General features: G+C 42.5%; 1 protein-coding gene across 16 annotated transcripts in view; it reads left to right on the top strand.

The window, feature by feature from the left end:
- Window positions 1–17958, top strand: part of GIT2 (GIT ArfGAP 2) — a 65096-nt gene that overhangs the window by 35439 nt on the left and 11699 nt on the right. For 4 of the 16 annotated variants that reach the window (XM_023201095.2, XM_023201042.2, XM_023201409.3 and 1 more), the window contains 7 exons: window positions 291–363; window positions 601–698; window positions 2013–2124; window positions 8482–8624; window positions 10403–10552; window positions 14211–14459; window positions 16376–16465. In XM_023201095.2, coding sequence (XP_023056863.1) covers window positions 291–363; window positions 601–698; window positions 2013–2124; window positions 8482–8624; window positions 10403–10552; window positions 14211–14459; window positions 16376–16465 — 915 coding nt within the window. Of the gene's footprint in view, window positions 1–290; window positions 364–600; window positions 699–2012; window positions 2125–8481; window positions 8625–10402; window positions 10553–12867; window positions 13656–14210; window positions 14460–16375; window positions 16466–17958 lie in introns of those variants that run through there. The other 12 variants (XM_023201352.2, XM_023201299.2, XM_023201202.2 and 9 more) reach the window with 10 other exon arrangements.

Raw genomic sequence — 17958 nt, 5'->3', positions numbered from 1 at the left:
AGTAGAGAACTGGAAACTACTTCTGAGATGATGTACTTTAGATGCCTCTTAGCTCCTTAATAGCATCAGCCCTGTCTGTGTCATAAAGTAGTGAAATTGCTGTGGTTGGCAGACATTTCTAGAGGCCCTGTATGATTGTGAAAATGTTACATCTGTTTAACAGTGGGTATGTACCAAGCACTGGCATTGGATAAGACATAGGCAATAAAAGGATGACTAAGTCGCAGTTCCCTCTCGTCCTCCTGGTGTTAATCGTTGTCCCTTGTGTTCCTGATATTTTTTACTTTCAGCTAAGTAATCATTTGTTTGAAGAACTTGCCATGGATGTGTACGATGAAGTTGACAGGCGAGAGACGGATGCAGGTGACTTGACGTGGCTTTATCTAATAAGCTTCTGTTATCAGTGGGCACTGAAAAACTGCCAGGCTCAGTGTTTTACTAGCCCAATTTCTGCTGTCCTGATGGTGCGAGTGTCGATGTTTGCCTTTGCGTGTGTTGGCTTCAGAGTGTGTTTCCCCTCATAATGCGTGAGCTGTGCCTCCCAGGAGCAGTGACACACAGGTGTGATAAGGTTTGTCTCTGGCTCTTTCCTCTGGCTAGTCTGGCTTGCCACGCAAAACCACAGCGCCCTGGTAACTGAGACAACGGTCGTCCCCTTTCTTCCGGTCAATCCTGAGTACTCATCAACACGAAACCAGGCAAGTGACTCTGTTTGGAAAGGAATAGTAGTTGGGGAATGACTGATGTCATGGTATTTCATTTTCCCAGGACAAGTATTCTAAATTTTTCGATTGATTAAAATTTAATATCCTTTATACATATACACACACACAACCCCCAAAATGATAAGAAAAACAATAGAGTATAAATAAATGACTGGGAAAGAATTCACAGAAGAAATATAAATGGCTTACACATGTGAAGAAGTGTTTAACCTTGTCACTAATCTAAGAAAGCAACTTAAAAGCATTAGTGCAAGTTTTATCAGTCAAATTAATAAAATACATAATAAACGATACTCTAGACTGGTAAGGATGTGGTAAGCTGAGCTTTCTCTTGCAACAGATAGAACTTTAAATTGCTGTAGATGTTAGAAAAGCAATTTGTTTACCAGTTTCAGAAGCCTCAGAATTAAGTACATCCTTTTACATGGGAATTACTCATTTGAGAATATGCTCTAATAAAATAAAAATAGATTTATGCACAGTGATTTTCATCAAAGCACTGCTGTATGTAATAGAGCATTGAAAACAGCCAACACATCTATCAAGACGAGAAATGTTGAATGAATTAGGAAGGTGTTTTAGTCTTTATGATTAGCAGCTATATATAAGGATAGGGTATATCTATGACTTTGTTTAACTTTAAAAAATTTTTTTTTTTTTTTTTTTTTTTTTTCTGAGACGGAGTCTTGCTCTGTCGTCCAGGCTAGAGTGCAGTGCCACCGTCTCAGCTCACTGCAACCTCCACCTCCTGGACTCAAGCGATTCTCCTGCCTCAGCCTCCCCGAATAGCTAGGATTACAGGCACCCACCACCATGCCTGGCTAATTTTTGTACAAAGTCCTGACCTCAAGTGATCCTCCCGCCTCAGCCTCCCAAAGTTCTGGGATTACAGGTGTGAGCCTGGCCTTAACTTAAAATTTAAAAATTCCCCTCAAAATTAATTTATTATTACTGAGTCTACTTCCAACCTGAAACAATAATAGAAGAAAAGCATTCAGTAGAATCATTTTATTTTTGCTTACCAAATAGATCTGCGTTGTGAGAACAATGCATATGTGAGAAATGCCGTAACATTTATTATGAAGTTCTGTTATATAAATGGTTTTAAACTGTTCACATGGAAAACAAGCATTAACTTGGTTTGATTATGGCTGGGATTAACTGTATTTTGATCATCCAGAAGAAAGTCTTTGCAGAAGTCTGTCAATAGTCTGACTAATTTTATGTAACTGTTTATGTATATATTTTTACACTGGGAAATATTTCCAATTGTTTCCCCACCTTTAGGGCAGACAGAAGTTAGCTCGGTTCAACGCCCATGAGTTTGCCACACTGGTCATTGACATTCTCAGTGATGCCAAGAGGAGACAGCAGGGCAGTTCTCTCTCGGGTTCAAAAGGTAACTGCTCAAACCTCCAGATATTTGTATTTTTGGCCCTCTAAATTTGACTCAAGTGTTAAAGTTATCAGCTAATTAAAGCAGCCATCAGCATGACAGCTTAAAGTTCCACAGGTTTTTGGTTTTTTGTTTGTTTTTTTACTTTAAGTTCTGGGATACACGTGCAGAATGTGCAGGCTTGTTACATAGGTATACGTGTGCCATAGTGGTTTGCTGCACCTATTGGCCTGTCGTCTAGGTTCCCTCCCCTCAGCCCCTACTCATATAAGTTTTATTGGTAGTATATTATGATAAATAGTTTACCTGTCTGAGCCCTGGTGAATTAACAATATTTCAGAGTTATTAACTGCTACACATATTTATCTTATATATGATTTCTGTTTTGTTTTGGGACACTTACCTTCCCTGTAAAATTGCATCCTGAAATTAACCCAAAACTCTGATTTAGATCTTATTAAAGGACATGTGAAAATAAACTCTTCTTGGCCAGGCACGGTGACTCATGCCTGTAATCCCAACACTTTGGGAGGCCAAGGCGGGTGGATCACCTGACGTCAGGAGTTCGAGACCAGCCTGGCCAACATGGTGAAACCCCGTCTCTACTAAAAATACAAAAATTAGCCAGGCATGGTGGCAGGCGCCTGTAATCCCAGCTATTCGGAAGGCTGAGGTAGGAGAATCACTTGAACCTGGGAGGCGGAGGTTGCAGTGAGCTGAGATCACACCATTGCACTCCAGTCTGAGTGACAGAGCACGACTCTGTCTCAAAAAAAAAAAAGAAAAACTCTTCTTGATTGAAACTGCATAATATCTGCTGTTGCTTACCTACGAAAACTGAGTCCGACATAATTAAAATTTGTTGCCAAAAACTTTAAATGTCTTCAGTGAGAATTACTGTGATATACAATCATAAGGAGAGCTGTGAGCATCTGTTTCACAGTTGCCCTGTTGAGTCTAGTTCAGTAGGCCAGGTCCTGTCTGCATGCTTAGGAATGTCCTTCCTCTCCAGCCCTATTACTGTATCCATATTGTTTTTTTCTAATTATAGAAATTAGACATTTTTCATTGTAAGTCATTTAAGCAAAAGAAATATGTACCATAAAAATTAAGTTTTCAGTCAGTATCACATTCCCCAAAGACAGTAATCATTAACTGACAACAGCTCATTCATTCTTCTTGCCTGTTCAGGAATTTGATTTTATCTGTTCAACCAGGAATAAGGAAGTTCTGAAATGGTTTATTAAATTTTGGTGAAGGCACAGTGACGAGTCTTTGGATAAGTTTAAAGTCTTAAAATGGCCTGGGTGTGGTGCCTCACACCTGTAATCCCAGCACTTTGGGAGGCTGAGGCAGGCAGCTCATTTGAGGTCAGGAGTTCGAGATCAGCCTGGGCAACATGGTGAAACCCATCTCTACTGAAAATACAAAAAAAATTAGCTGGGCGTGGTGGCATGCGCCTGTAATCCCAGCTACTCAGGAGGCTGAGGCAGAATTGCGTGAACCTGGGAGATAGAGGTTGCAGTGAGCCGAGATCACACCACTGCCCTCTAACCTGAGCAACAGAGTAAGACTCTGTCTCAAAAAAAAAAAAAAAAAAAAATTGGGCACCGGGCGCAGTGACTCACGCCTGTAATCCCAGCACTTTGGGAGACTGAGGTGGGCAGATCACGAGGTCAGGAAATCGAGACCATCCTGGCTAACACAGTGAAACCCCGTCTCTACTAAAACTACAAAAAATAACCCAGGCGTGGTGATGGGCACCTGTAGTCCCAGCTACTCAGGAGGCTGAGGCAGAAGAATGGCATGAACCCAGGAGGCAGAGCTTGCAGTGAGCTGAGATTGTGCCACTGCACTCCAGCCTGAGCAACAGAGCAAGACTCTGTCTCAAAAAAAAAAAAATTTTTTTTAATTTAAAAAATAAAGTCTTAAAAAAATACCAGCTCTTTGATTTGATAATTCCATTCTTAGGTCTTAACTGAAGGGAAATCATCAGAGATGTTATATGTATGTTATGTAGAAAAACACAAACATTAGAAGCAACTGAGTAATAAAGAGGAACAATTAGTCACATTTTTAAAATAGTACATACTTACCTTTTTAAAAAAAGAATATGTAATTGTCTTAGTCCTTTTTTGTGTAGCTATAGAAGAATACCCGAGACTGGGTAATTTGTAAAGAAAAAAGGTGTATTTGGCTCATGATTCTGCTGACTGTAGGACTGGGCATCTGGTGAGAGCCTCAGGCTGCTTCCACTCATGGAAGGTGAAGGGGTGCTGCGTGTGCAGAGATCACACGGTGAGAGAGGAAGCAAGAGAGCAAGGAGGGAGGTGCCAGGCTGTTTTCAATAACCGGCTCCTAGCAGGAACTAATAGAGCAAGAACTCACTACAAAGGGAGGGCATTAATCTGTTCATGAAGGATCCACCCCCATGACCCAAACACCTCCCTTTAGTCTTCCCCTCCAACACTGAGGATCACATTTCAACATGAGATTTGGAGGGAACAAACATTTATACTATAGTAGTAATTATATTAGATAAAGTAATAAAGTTTGATTTTTTTTTTTTTTTTTTTTTTGAGACAAGTCTCACTCTGTCGCCTAGGCTGGAGTGCAGTGGCACGATCTTGGCTCACTGCAACCTCTGCCACGCAGGCTCAAGTGATTCTTGTGCCTCAGCCTCCTGAGTAGCAGGGATTACAGGTGTGTACCACCACACCCAGCTAATTTTTGTATTTTTTGGTAGAGACGGGGTTTCTCTATGTTGGCCAGGCTATTCTCGAATTCCCAGCGTTAAGTGATCTGCCCACCTCACCCTCCCAAAGTGCTGGGATTACAGGCATGAGCCACCATGCCTAGCCAACTAATGATGTTTTTAAAAGGTTTTGTATAACCCCAATTTTGTAAGGAAAACATATTTATGTAAATATATGTGTACAAGTGAGTATACCACAGGTAAGTATAAATACACAATTGATCCTCATGTGCACATCCCATATTTACAAATTCATCTACTTGCTAAAATTTATTTGTGACCTCAAAATTAATATAGCATTTTCAAGGTCATTCTAAGAAATATACAGAGCAGAGAAAAAAATTGAGTCACCAAAAGCACATGTTTCCAGCTGAGATTGAACAGGGAGGAGACTCTTTTGACTTCTTGTTTCTGCATTCATGCTATACACAAGTGTCTGTGGTCTATTTAGTGTCATGTTAGTCATATTTGTGTGCTTTTCACTGGTCATTTCACTGTTTTAAAATGCCCCACCCCCGCCCAGGATCAATTGAGTGCCCAGGAGGTTGAGGCTGCAGTGAGCCATGATCACATCTGCACTCTAGCATGGGTGACCCTATCTCAAAATTGTCTCCTTGACCAGATGTGGTGACTCACGCCTGTAATCCTAGAACGTTGGGAGGCTGAGATGGGCCAATCACAAGGTCAGGAGTTCAAGACCAGCCTGACAAACATGGTGAAATTCTATTAAAAATACAAGAAAAATTAGCCAGGCATGGTGACGTCTGCCTGTAATCCCAGCTACTCAGAAGGCTGAGGCAGGAGAATCGCTTGAACCCAGGAGGCGGAGATCGCAGCACTGCACTCCAGCCTGGATGACAGAGTGAGACTCCATCTCAAAAAAAGAAAAAAAAAAAGTGTCTCCAAGCCTGAACAACATAGCAAGGCCCCATCTTTACCAAAAAATTTAAAAATTATATAGGTGTGTTGGCATGTGTCTATAGTCCTACATACTCAAGAGGCTGAGACAGGAGGATCACTTGAGCTCAAGAGTTAGAAGCTATAGTGAGCTATGATTATGCCAGTGCACTCCAGCCTGAGTGACATAGCAAGACCCTGTCTCAATAAAAAAAGAAAAAAAGTGGCCTCCAAGCATAGTCCTGAAGCACTGTCTAGTGTGTCTAAGTGCGAGAAGGCTGTGATGTGCCCGATGGAGAAATGTGTGTTAAATAAGCATCATTCAGGCATGATTTATAGTGCTGTTGGCCATGAGTTCAATGTTAATGAATCAATAACATGTATTAAATAAGGTATCTTTAAACAGAAACACACATAGAACAAGGTTATGTATTGATTGGTTGATAACCCCAAGAGCACTGATTTAATATTGGCCAATTCACAGCAACTTTTTAAAACAAAGAGGCTGGGCACAGTGGCTCACGCCTGTAATCCCAGCACTTTGGGAGGCCGAGGCGGGCGGATCATGAGGTCAGGAGATTGAGACCTTCCTGGCTAACATGGTGAAATCCCATCTCTACTAAAAAAATACAAAAAAATTAGCCCAGCGTGGTAGCGGGCGCTTATAGTCCCAGCTACTCGGGAGGCTGAGGCAGGAGAATGGCATGAACGTGGGAGGCAGAGTTTGCAGTGAGCCGAGATCGCGCCACTGCACTCTAGTCTGAGTGACAGAGTGAGACTCCATCTCAGAATAAATAAATAAAATAACTACCAAGAATAACAAGAATTGACTGTGTGTGGATATAAGTGCTCAGAAAAAAACCTAGAAAAAAATAGATCAACAAATAACAGTAGCTATAAGTGATTACTTTATCTTACTTGCTCATTAGTTTCTAAATTGTATGTATTGACTGTTACTTCTGTAATCATTATATTTATGTGTTTTAAAATATTTAAAAAGTTAAAATAGGACCTATCCTTTTATTTTACTTATTATTTTTCGAGACAGAGTCTCGCTGTGTCATCTGTGCTAGAGTGCAGTGGCGCAATCTCGGTTCACTGCAACCGCCACCTTCCGGGTTCAAGTGATTCTCCTGCCTCAGCCTCCCAAGTAGCTGGGATTACAGATGCCCACCACCATGCCCAGCTAATTTTTGTATTTTTAGTAGGGATGGGGTTTCACCATGTTGGCCAGGCTGGTCTCAAACTCCTGACCTCAAGTGATCCATCTGCCTCAGCCTCCCAAAGTGCTGGGATTACAGATGTGAGCCGCTGTGCCCAGCTGGGACCTAGTCCTTTTAAATAACCACAATTCATCACCCAGATATCATCCATCCTTTGTTTCCTCAACATCTCTGGGAAGCAGTATTAGAAGTCAGAGTTTGAGTTACCTGAAAGAAATCAGAGAGACTTTAGTTTGTGAAATCTTTTGTTCAAAGTGTATTAGATCCTGTAGAATAATCCCTGGTCCCTTATGGAATAGACACTCCTTGTAACATGCACATGTGTATTTGATTCATTCTCCTCTATCTGTTTCTCTCACTGAGATGCAGGTAATTGACTAAATGCCAATTTTTTTTTTTGTTTGTTTTTTATTTTTTTGAGATGGAGACTCACTGTCACCCAGGCTGGAGTGTAGTGGTGTGATCTTGGTTCACTGCAAATGGGTTCACACCATTCTCCTGCCTCAACCTCCCGAGTAGCTGGGACTGTAGGCGCCAGCCACCACACCTGGCTAATTTTTTGTATTTTTAGTAGATACGGAGTTTCACCGTGTTAGCCAGGATCGTTTCGACCTCGTGACCTCGTGATCCACCCGCCTCGGCCTCCCAAAGTGCTGGGATTACAGGTGTGAGCCACCATGTCCAGCACAATGTTTCTATTCTTTGAGTGCCTAGGTTCTGGCTCCAGTTTAACAAGTTGCTTTCTGTTTTGATTGATATTACCTTGTAAACATGTTATAGGTATTAATCAAATTACAGTTTATCTTCCATTACCTACAGCCTTATCTTCATGACCTGGAGCTAGGCTGTATCTCTACAAGAAACTTGGGATCTTGCCTCCTTTATCTGACCAGTTCCTTCCTAAGCCATCTGTTTAATTTGCCCATATTTGGCAGGTAGATGAGGAATGCTGGAGTCTCTTATGTAACTGTCTACCTGGTTGAAAACTTTTTCTGTTATCTCTATATTGGTGTGAATATAACATTGCCATTTCTGTCATTTTCTTTGAGTCCTTATATATTTTGTTTTTGTCTTTGTTTTTGCTCTTAGAGATAGGGCCTCACTCTGATGCCCAGGCTAGAGTACAGTGGTGCAATCATGGTTCACTGCAGCCTCAATCTCCTCAGCTCAAGCAGTCCTCCTGTCTTAGCCTCCTGAGTAGCTATGTAGCTGGGACTACAGGCGTGTACCACCAGGCCTGGATAATTTTTAAATTATTTTGTAGGGATAGAGTCTCATTATGTTGCCTAAGTAGGTGTCAAACTCCTGGCCTCAAGCATTTCTCCTCCTTGGCCTCCTAAAATGCTGGGATTACAGGGAGGAGCACAGCATTCAGCCCTTTGTGTCCTTTAAATGGCTAAACCAAAAAATCCTCTCCATAGTTTTTGGAAGAAAAGCAGTGTTTTAAGCCTGAAGTAAACTTGTTTGCTTTTATTTTATTGATAGACAATGTGGAGCTCATACTGAAAACAATCAATAACCAGCACAGCGTTGAGAGTCAAGACAACGACCAGCCCGACTATGACAGCGTGGCATCAGACGAAGACACAGATTTGGAAACCACTGCAAGCAAAGCAAACCGGCAGAAGGTGAGAGGCCGTGCGTCCTGTGGAAGGGCAAGCATGCATCAGCTGAGGGCTAGCCCTGCCAAAGCTGCTGTGCAGTGAGGTTGGGTTTGTTACTAGCTTAGGCCAAGCAAAGGTGCAACAAGGTTAAATGGTTTTAAAATAGGGGTCCTTGTCCCTGCATCACAGCCGTGCCGCAGTTGAGACTTTATAAAACTTGTGAGGAGTGATTGGTGTGTTTTATTCATTCAACAAGTGTTTACTGAGTGACGTCTCTGGATATGACTCTCCTGAATGAGGTCTCGTCCCTTTCCTGTGAGGGTCTCATTACCTAGGAGAGAGAGAACTGCAGGAGAAGGCACAAAGTGATGTGTGTCATATGAAACACACACAGGCTGAGGGAGTGAACAGAGAGAGAACCTATTGCTGGGAGCATCAGCAGGGCTGTATCATAGGACGGCTCTTAAGATGCGCCTCAAGGGATGCTTGGGATTGGGGCGTATGGAGGAGGCAGAAAGAAAGTGAAACCAGGGCATCTAAGGGGAAGCTGGTCATGCATAGGGACAGCCTAAAAAGGGTGGGACTCAAAGCTGCAGCAAGAGGGATATGACGCCCAACGGAAGAGCGTGGGCCTCACAGGCAGTGCGGAGCCCAGGATGCGATGTCTGGGGAGGACTGTTCTGGTAGGTTAGAGAGTGGAGGGAGAGGTCCAAACTGGAGCTGATGCAGGCCACCCCAGACCCCATGCTAAGATGGTGCAGGTGGGAGAGACCTTGGCACCAGAGTGTGAGCTGGTGGAGAAGGCGGCAGGACCCCAGGCTGTGCACCCTCTGCTGACCCCCAGGACACACCCACAGAGGGGCTTGGCAATCATTTGAGAATGGATGAATAGGAAGGTAGAATAGAAAAGTCTTGGCAATAAGTTGGAAGGTTGAAGTGGGGAGATAGACTTATGGGAGATGTGTTCGGAGTTCTCCGGCCCACATGACTATGAGAAAGATGGCGCCATTAGCAGATGCAGGGGATACCCCTGTGCAGACTTCCGGGAAGCCACCTGGTTCACTCAGTCAGAGCTGAGGTTGTTTCAGGACCCTCTGTGACCAGGCCCTCTGTCAACTGCCTGGCCTCCTGCCCAATCCATCCCACATACCTGCTCCCTCTAACTGAGCTCCACTGCAGGCTGGAATGTTCTTCCTCCAGATTCATGTGACTTATTCCCTCACCTCCCGGGGCTCTGCTCACCTCTCACCCACTCACAGGCTTAACCCTGCTACCCGCTTAACATGCAGTCCCCTACCCTGCTCTGTCTTATCTTTTCCCACAGCACTCATCACCCTCAATCATACTATATATATACTCTCTCATGCTGTTGGGATATAAACACCATGGAAGCAGGAATCTTTGTCTCTTTTCTAATATATCCCAAGCACCTAGAACACTGCCTAATGTTCAATGAAAATGTTGGAATGAATGAATTAATGAAAGAATGAATAAAAGCAAAATGTGAGCGAATGAGAGAAAGGCTTACAAGACAGGACAGACCTCCTTAGACAGTCATTGTCAGCATAGATGTGTAGCCCCACTGCCTGTTCCGTTGGAAAATACTGACTTTCAAATTTTTTAAATAGGATAGTGACCCTACTTTTTTATGTTTTAGTTTTACATTACTCTCAGAGGCCTTAATTTGGTTTGACTAACTTTGCAGTTCAGCTGGCTTGGTCAGAATTTGAAATTCTTGAGCTGTTAGTCTTTAATGTTCTCATCATCTCAGATTGTGAACGTTTTCCCCAATTTATTTTTAGAGCCTAGATTCAGATTTATCAGATGGACCAGTCACTGTACAGGAATTTATGGAGGTCAAAAACGCTCTAGTGGCTTCTGAGGCCAAGATACAGCAGCTAATGAAGGTGAATAACAACTTGAGTGACGAGCTGAGAATTATGCAGAAAAAGGTAACATGTTAATAAATGCCAGGATGGTTGATGCTTTAATCCCATAGTACAAGGAAGAATCTCAGGCACTGTGATGTGGTCCGAGGGAAGAAAAACAGTCATTGTAACAGCCTTAGAAATCTTTGGGCCAAGTTGTCTTTTTGAAGCAGGATGTATTTGGATATTTAAAATGAAATATATCCAGAGTAAGTTCCCCAGGTAGGAGAAACCTAACATCCTATTTAAGCATTTGTGCCCTTTAGAATAAACCTTGCACTATTCTGTGCTTCCTGGAAACCTGGATGGCGCTTCATGGATGTGATTCTTCCCATTGCTAGGGAGGGATGATCATACCATGGAGACAGAGCCAGTGAGAGCCCTGGGCAGGGGCATGTTAATCAGCATTCAAACCCTGCTCCCACCCTGGCAGCCCTATCCCACATCCCCACCTTATTGCTTACCAGTGTTTACTACTAACTTGTATTATCCCCAGAGCCTACGGGAGGGCCTGCTACAGAGTAGGTTCTCAAAAAATAACAAAAAAACATTTCATTTGTACTAGCAAGAGCTGCACACTGGTAAGAAGCAATCTCATTTGCTCAGCATTTTCTCATTCATTACCTTTTGAGAGAATCAGAACCATATGAATATATTAATCCCGAAAAGGAGTGTGGTTGATGGTAGCAAGGAATACCCTTAGTAGGAGGGGGATTATGTATGCAACTCTTTATGAGAAGGCTAAGTAAGGGCATTCGAAAAATTCCAAATTTTGCCCATGACTTTGTGGGTATCACTCCCATCATTCAGTTCTAAAATGAGATTTGGACACTTAACCAGAAACAAAATGAAATATATAATCTATGTCTTTAGGCAGTCATTTGAGAAGTAAGGTTTTCAAATCATTTTCAAGACCTGAGGACATGGTATACTCCATGTGTACCTAGAATCTTTTCAGTGCTGCTTCCTAAAGGAAAGTCAAAGAACTAAAAAGGGGCCCATGCCCCTCTACTTATTAGGGAAGGAAATTGCTGTGCACTTTTGCCTGGGGTTTGGTCTAGGATTCTTTTGATGTTGAGTTCTAGAGCATTTTTGAGACTTTTTGAAATACATGGCTCTAATGCCTATAGTAGCAGGGAATGAAGAATGCCCAAGATGAGCCAGCCTTAAACGAACAGACACTTGTTCTGTGTCTCCCAGCCCTGTCTAGGGCTGCCGTGCAGCTGTAAACCAGACAGACCAAGAGCCCCTTTGTCATTACATACAGGACCTGTACTTTCTCTGCCTTCTTTGGAATATATTTTATTTAATGGATTATAGTTTGTCCCATTAATTGGACTAATAATTTTGACCAGGTGACTATTTCTGAAACATGCTGATTTTGCCACTGTAAATCAATCTGCTGCACATCACCTTTTAAAATCTAATAATGCTTCTTTTAATATTTTTGGAAATCACCAGAGAGAGCCTCATTATCTCTGAGAGCAAATGTCTTGAGCTTCTTTGAGAAACGCAAAGTGAAATTATTTGCTGTTGCTTATTGATTATCTCATCAATTCTTAGAAATGCTTTTGATTTCTGAAACTATTGAATTGTCTATAACTTTTTATTTTCCCTTATACTCCTTCCAAATAAAGAAGTGTAGCCTTGTTCTTATTAAGATAAACATCATTTAAATTTATGTGAGGACATCTCTCTAAATACAGAGTACTAAAATTTTTAAAAATTGAAACCAAGAACTTGTGCTCATGAGAACACATTCAGGCAAAATCCAAGCATGAAAAGTGTTAGGATAAAGTTTCAGATGGGAAGGCTCTAACTAAAATACTGCCACAGTGGCTTTTTACACAGACAAACACGTGATTAGATGCACCAGTGCCCCATTGAGGGACATGTGTCAGTTACACGCTTCAGTCCTTGAACCTTGACCATTTCACTCTAGGCCCTGGGTTCTCTAATGAGTAGTTTCAACAGGCACTTCATGCCTGTCTGTATCCTGGAATGTAGAAATGTTCAGGGCTGCTTTGTCACTTTGCAGCTGTTCTTTCCCTGGAAAGGGAATTGCAGATATGAGCTATACCCTGCCAGCCTTTGTGGGATAAAAGCAGTCTATCATTCTGTAATGGCTTGCTCTTCAAGGAAACAAAATGAGTGGTCTTTTTGTGGAAGAGGCAGTAAGTCACACTTTTGCAGCAGTTTGGCAAGATTAATATAAAGTATATGGAATTTGTTTATTTAGCAAAGATGTATTGATTTTATTTCAAAGTTAGGTAAAGTTTTTAATATACATAAAGTTGACAAAGTAGCATGATTTGTATCTGATCTTTCACATTTAACAGTTGCTTGGAAAAGATGCTAATTAATGAAGAGGAGCAACTACTATTGGTGTATTTTTCACAGATTGGTGCTTTCTAAATAAAAATTTAAAGCAACTCCTAACATTGAATGGGTTTGCTACTGAAAAAGTAATGATCTTCTGGTGCAAACAGTTGCTCGTGGACTTAAACCTTGGCACTGGTGGGGAATTTGGTCAGATTTTACAATCTCTGTCAAAGAGTAGACAGCTGAACTCACACCACACCCAGCTTATAAAATGTCCATGGAAGATGAAGGCGCACCAGAAGGGAAGGACCCTGCGCAGAATGGACGTGGTGAATGGTGTTTAAAATGCCAGATGCCAAAGAGTAACACGATTCCCTGCTGACCCCTTAACTCTAATCCATCCAGCACCATGGAGCAGCCTGCATGTGAGGAATGGAAGGAGCGTTCAGGGCCTCCAAGTGACAGTCTCTAAAATGGGGTGGTGCCAGGCAGATTAGCATGTTCAAAGCTGACACCACTGAGGTCGTGTTTTTTGGGTGACAAAGCCAAAGGAGAGAAAGGCCAAATATTCCAGTCCTGGCTGAAAGATGATCACTCACCAGACGGAAGCAAGCGTGCTGCGTGGAGCATCCATGCGAAGATGTCAATTCCATAGATAATAGGTTTCCAGTTTTCTTTGTGATATGTTAATATAGCAAACTTACCATGATCCGGTTTTCTCTCTCTCTCTTTTTTTTTTTTTTACAAAGTGCTGAATTGTTTGGAATATCAAGAGTATTATGTAATAAAAACTTGTTGATCATAATTTTTCTTGTTGGCTTTTTGGAAAGCAATAGCTGATCTGATTTTTCATAAGCTGAACTTCTGTCTTTCTTGCTTTGCAAAGCAACCCTAGTCATCTTTGTGCTGCTTCCATGGTGTCTGCTGTCATTTTTGGCCTTTGCAAATTGCTCGGGGCTCATTTGAAAAGCAAGTTACCTAAATGATGTTTTAATGATCTCGAGCTCTTGCTTGAAACAACCTTAGAATAATCCAGTATACAGCTTGCCAGCAAACATTTCCCAGCCCACCATGACAAATTTTTAAGCGGTTAGACATTTTGTTTTGAGGAAGTCCAAACCACAACTTTTCCGCGTTCATAAATGAAGCTATTTAATTTGCTTACATGATGAAGGGAGTTGATTGTGTTTCACCCAATCCAGAAGAAAGGGTCTTTGTTTGTATTGGCTTTTTACTTTCAGCCCCGCTAGCTGTTACTGCCCTTATTGTTTAAAGCTGGTAGTTGTATTCATTTACTTGGTGTTTGCTTTTTCTGCTTGCTATAAAAAAACACAGTCCCACTGCCAAACATTTCTTTCAGCTTCAAACACTCCAGAGTGAAAATTCGAACCTCAGGAAACAGGCCACAACCAATGTATATCAGGTGCAAACTGGTTCTGAGTACACAGACACTTCCAACCACTCTTCCTTAAAGAGACGTCCGTCTGCCCGGGGCAGTAGGCCCATGTCCATGTACGAGACCGGATCAGGTCAGAAACCGTATCTCCCAATGGGAGAAGCGAGCCGCCCTGAAGAGAGCAGGACGAGACTCCAGCCCTTCCCCGCACACGTAAGTAACACCACTGGCGCTTCTGCTGATCACTCTGTGCAGCCTGACTACTCTGTTCCCTCTTCTGAACCTGCAGGTCCCCACACCTCTGCTTTGCCAAATTGGGCTAAGAGAGTTACCATTGTGTTTGCTGTATTAACATGTCCACAGATGCTTGCGATGTTCCCACAAGCACACGGGGCCATGGGCTGATGGTTTCCTAACCAAGTTGGGGATTCTGGCTCTTGCCCGAACTGCTACTTTTTTTCTCCTCCACATCCATGATTATTTCTCAACCAGCCAATGTTGGGACATTTTTTGGTAAAGCTTCCTTCCTTCCCCACTTCCAAAACCAAAAGCAAATCATACAGGTCCCTCTCAGAAGGAAGTTTCGCCTTCTTGGAGCTAGACAGGGATGTGCCCCTTTAAGGACTGAAGCCCTTAGAATCCAAGATGGCTTTTCAGCTCCTCTTCAAGCAGGTGGCCTTGAGTCTGTGGCCCAGGTACCCAGGCAAGTCTGGAAGGCTCCAGGCCTCCGCAGCCTCTCCATGTGTGCTCAGTGTGCCTGCTAGGTTCGCTTCTGCATCCTGCTCCTCCCCCGTGGTGGGGGAAGTGTGGCTTTGTCATCTCAGAAAAGGAAATGTAATACTCTTCATCAGTCTTAGAAGCGCTGAATTCCAGAGATTGTGTTCTGCAGCAGGTTTCTTACAATCTTATTTTGCATTGGGATACATACTGTGTTGTAAGATTTTCAAATATATTTATCCTGGATTACTTTATTATAAAAATATGTGTTTTGCCAAGATGTTACATTTAAACTTTTTCACGTGATGCTTTTTCGGAGAGGAGTAGTTGTCTTTTTGAGTGTCAAAGTTTATTATTTCTTCAGTCAAATTTTACGGGAGTTTCCAAAAAAATTCTCAAGGTAGATGCAAAGCAAGGACATGGTTTCGTAAATTAAACCCTAGTTTAATTTTGTCAGTTTTCAGTGTGCTAAAATTATAATATTGTTTTACTATAATTGGGAGTCTATCATCTCAAATTCTTTTTAAGATATTTGGGTTTAACATTCTAAGGCAATTGATTTGATAAATTTGATATAATGGGAATGCCATTGAACTAAGTTAAGAATCTTTTTTTTTTTTTTTTTGAGACGGAGTCTCGCTCTGTCACCCAGGCTGGAGTGCAGTGGTGTAATCTCAGCTCACTGCAACCTTTGCCTCCTGGGTTCAAGCAGTTCTCCTGCCTCAGTCTCCTGAGTAACTGGGACTACAGGCACATGCTCCCGCGCCTGGCTAATTTTTTTGTGTTTTAGTAGTAACGGGGCTTCATCATGTTGCCCAGGCTGGTCTCAAACTCCTGAGCTCAGGCAGTCCACCCGCCTCAGCCTCCCAAAGTGCTAGGATTACAGGTGTGAGCTACCATGCCCACCCTAAGTTAAGAATCTCATTTTTGTATAGCTGAAGACAAAATTTAGGAAAATCAGCCTTTGTTATTTTTCAGTGTACTTTCTTATTTTAGAAAAAAAATAGAATATAAAGATATCATATCAGGAAGGTACTATAACTGTACTAAAAATTAGATAGTGTATAGCAACTTAGAATCATTTGTATAGTTTCTCATCTCACATCAGTCCTGACTGAAAAACAAATATGCATTTCATAGTATCCATTAACAAATTATTGACAAGTTTGACAAATTATGTTAGGTATTTCCCATATGGAAAAGCAGCCTTATTAAATTCAGAGTAATTTCCAGGAGGTGTTTCACCAAGGGTTTAAACATCTCTGGGGTCCTGTCACTGGTGGCCACTGAGATTGCACCACTCACGTCATGTAATATGTGGTGTTCCAGGATTCTTTTACTGAAGCTGGCGAGGTGGTAGGTTTTTGGTCTGTTTTGTATTTTCCCGAGTGTGTTTCTCTTTCCCATTCCAGATCGGGAGGAGTGCGTTTGTGACCTCCTCTTCATCTCTGCCTTCCTTCCCCTCCACACTTTCCTGGTCGAGGGACGAAAGCACCCGAAGGGTTAAGTACATTCTGAATGGTCTGCTCTCTGGAGGAGGGGCCGTGCTCCTGGGCTCTTTGTGCTTGGGCTCTGGCCCTCCTGTCCCTCGCTAACTGCCCTTCCGTCCTGCATGAGGCAGCGCTTCCTCCTGGTTTCTCACAGTGCATCAGGCACACACTCGCGCACATGCACGCTCACCCATCGAGAGCGCCTACTTTTCTCTAACCCCACACTGCTCATGTTCACGTCATATTTAACAAAGTTTACAAATCACCCTACAGCATTTATTCTGAGCATACTCTCTTTTTAAACAACCAGAAAACTAGCTGGCTGCTGGTTAGATATTATAATAGGCCAAATCTGTTCCATTTGTTCAGGGCTACAGTTGTCATATTGAAACTGCTGTATGTGGACTCGCTGAAGTACTACAATGTCATGCCTTTTTTTTTTTTTTTAAACCTGTGACACATTTTATGTCAGCACCACACTTGAAAAACCAAGGTTTACAAGTCCCTGCATCTTGAATCAGAATTGTAACACCTTGTGGCATTGGATCTATGCAAGCAGCTGTTAGCCTAAAGCTGTTCACTTGTACGGGTTGGTTAAACCCCACCTACTGGTGTATAATTTATGGTCTCAATAGCAGTGCATGATTCAGTTAAGCCCCTTTTAGAGTAGTCAGGCAGTAAGTATTAAGCAACTCCTCCATACACAGCGTTTTGACAAGTCAATGAAAGGGTACTAAGGACTTAGGTGGCACAGCCCCTGTTCCCGAAGGCACTGTCGATTAAAAAATACTTGCATGCACAAAGAGTGGTACATGACTGCAACCTGGGAAAGCCGTGGAAAGAACACAAGCTTTGAAAATCCATGTCCCAGTTCTGGCTCCATCTCTTTTTGAATGGAAGGGTAATGTAAGGTAAGAGAAGGAAGGTGGCTGTGGGTAAGAAACCACCTTTACAGGCAAGGTGGGGTTTTCACTGGGCCTTTGCCATTCCCTCCACACCTAGGAATGATGGAGAGCCTTTCTTTCCTAGTTTCAGTGGCATATGGATTATCAAGTCCCTTTCAGGATTTTTTTTTTTTTTTTTTTTTTTTAGAGACAGAGCCTCATTATGTTGCCCAGTCTGTAGTACAGTAGCTATTTACAGGCATGGTCATAGCATACTGCAGCCTCAAACTCCTGGGCTCAGGCAGTCCTCCTGCTTCAGGCTTCTGAGTAGCTGGGCCTACAGGCATGCACCACCATGCCCTGACCCTTTTGGAATTCTTTACTTCACTTTCACAGTAGTCTATTAAGAATTCTCGGGCCGGGCGCGGTGGCTCAAGCCTGTAATCCCAGCACTTTGGGAGGCCAAGACAGGCGGATCATGAGGTCAGGAGATCGAGACCATCCTGGCTAACACGGTGAAACCCCGTCTCTACTAAAAAATACAAAAAACTAGCTGGGCAACGTGGCGGGCGCCTGTAGTCCCAGCTACTCGGGACGCTGAGGCAGGAGAATGGTGTAAAC

This window comes from Piliocolobus tephrosceles, chromosome 10 (genome assembly GCF_002776525.5).
Source record: "Piliocolobus tephrosceles isolate RC106 chromosome 10, ASM277652v3, whole genome shotgun sequence".
Lineage (NCBI taxonomy): Eukaryota > Metazoa > Chordata > Mammalia > Primates > Cercopithecidae > Piliocolobus > Piliocolobus tephrosceles.
The sequence above is the reverse complement of the archived record's forward strand: the minus strand, read 5'-3'. Positions and strand labels throughout refer to the sequence as shown.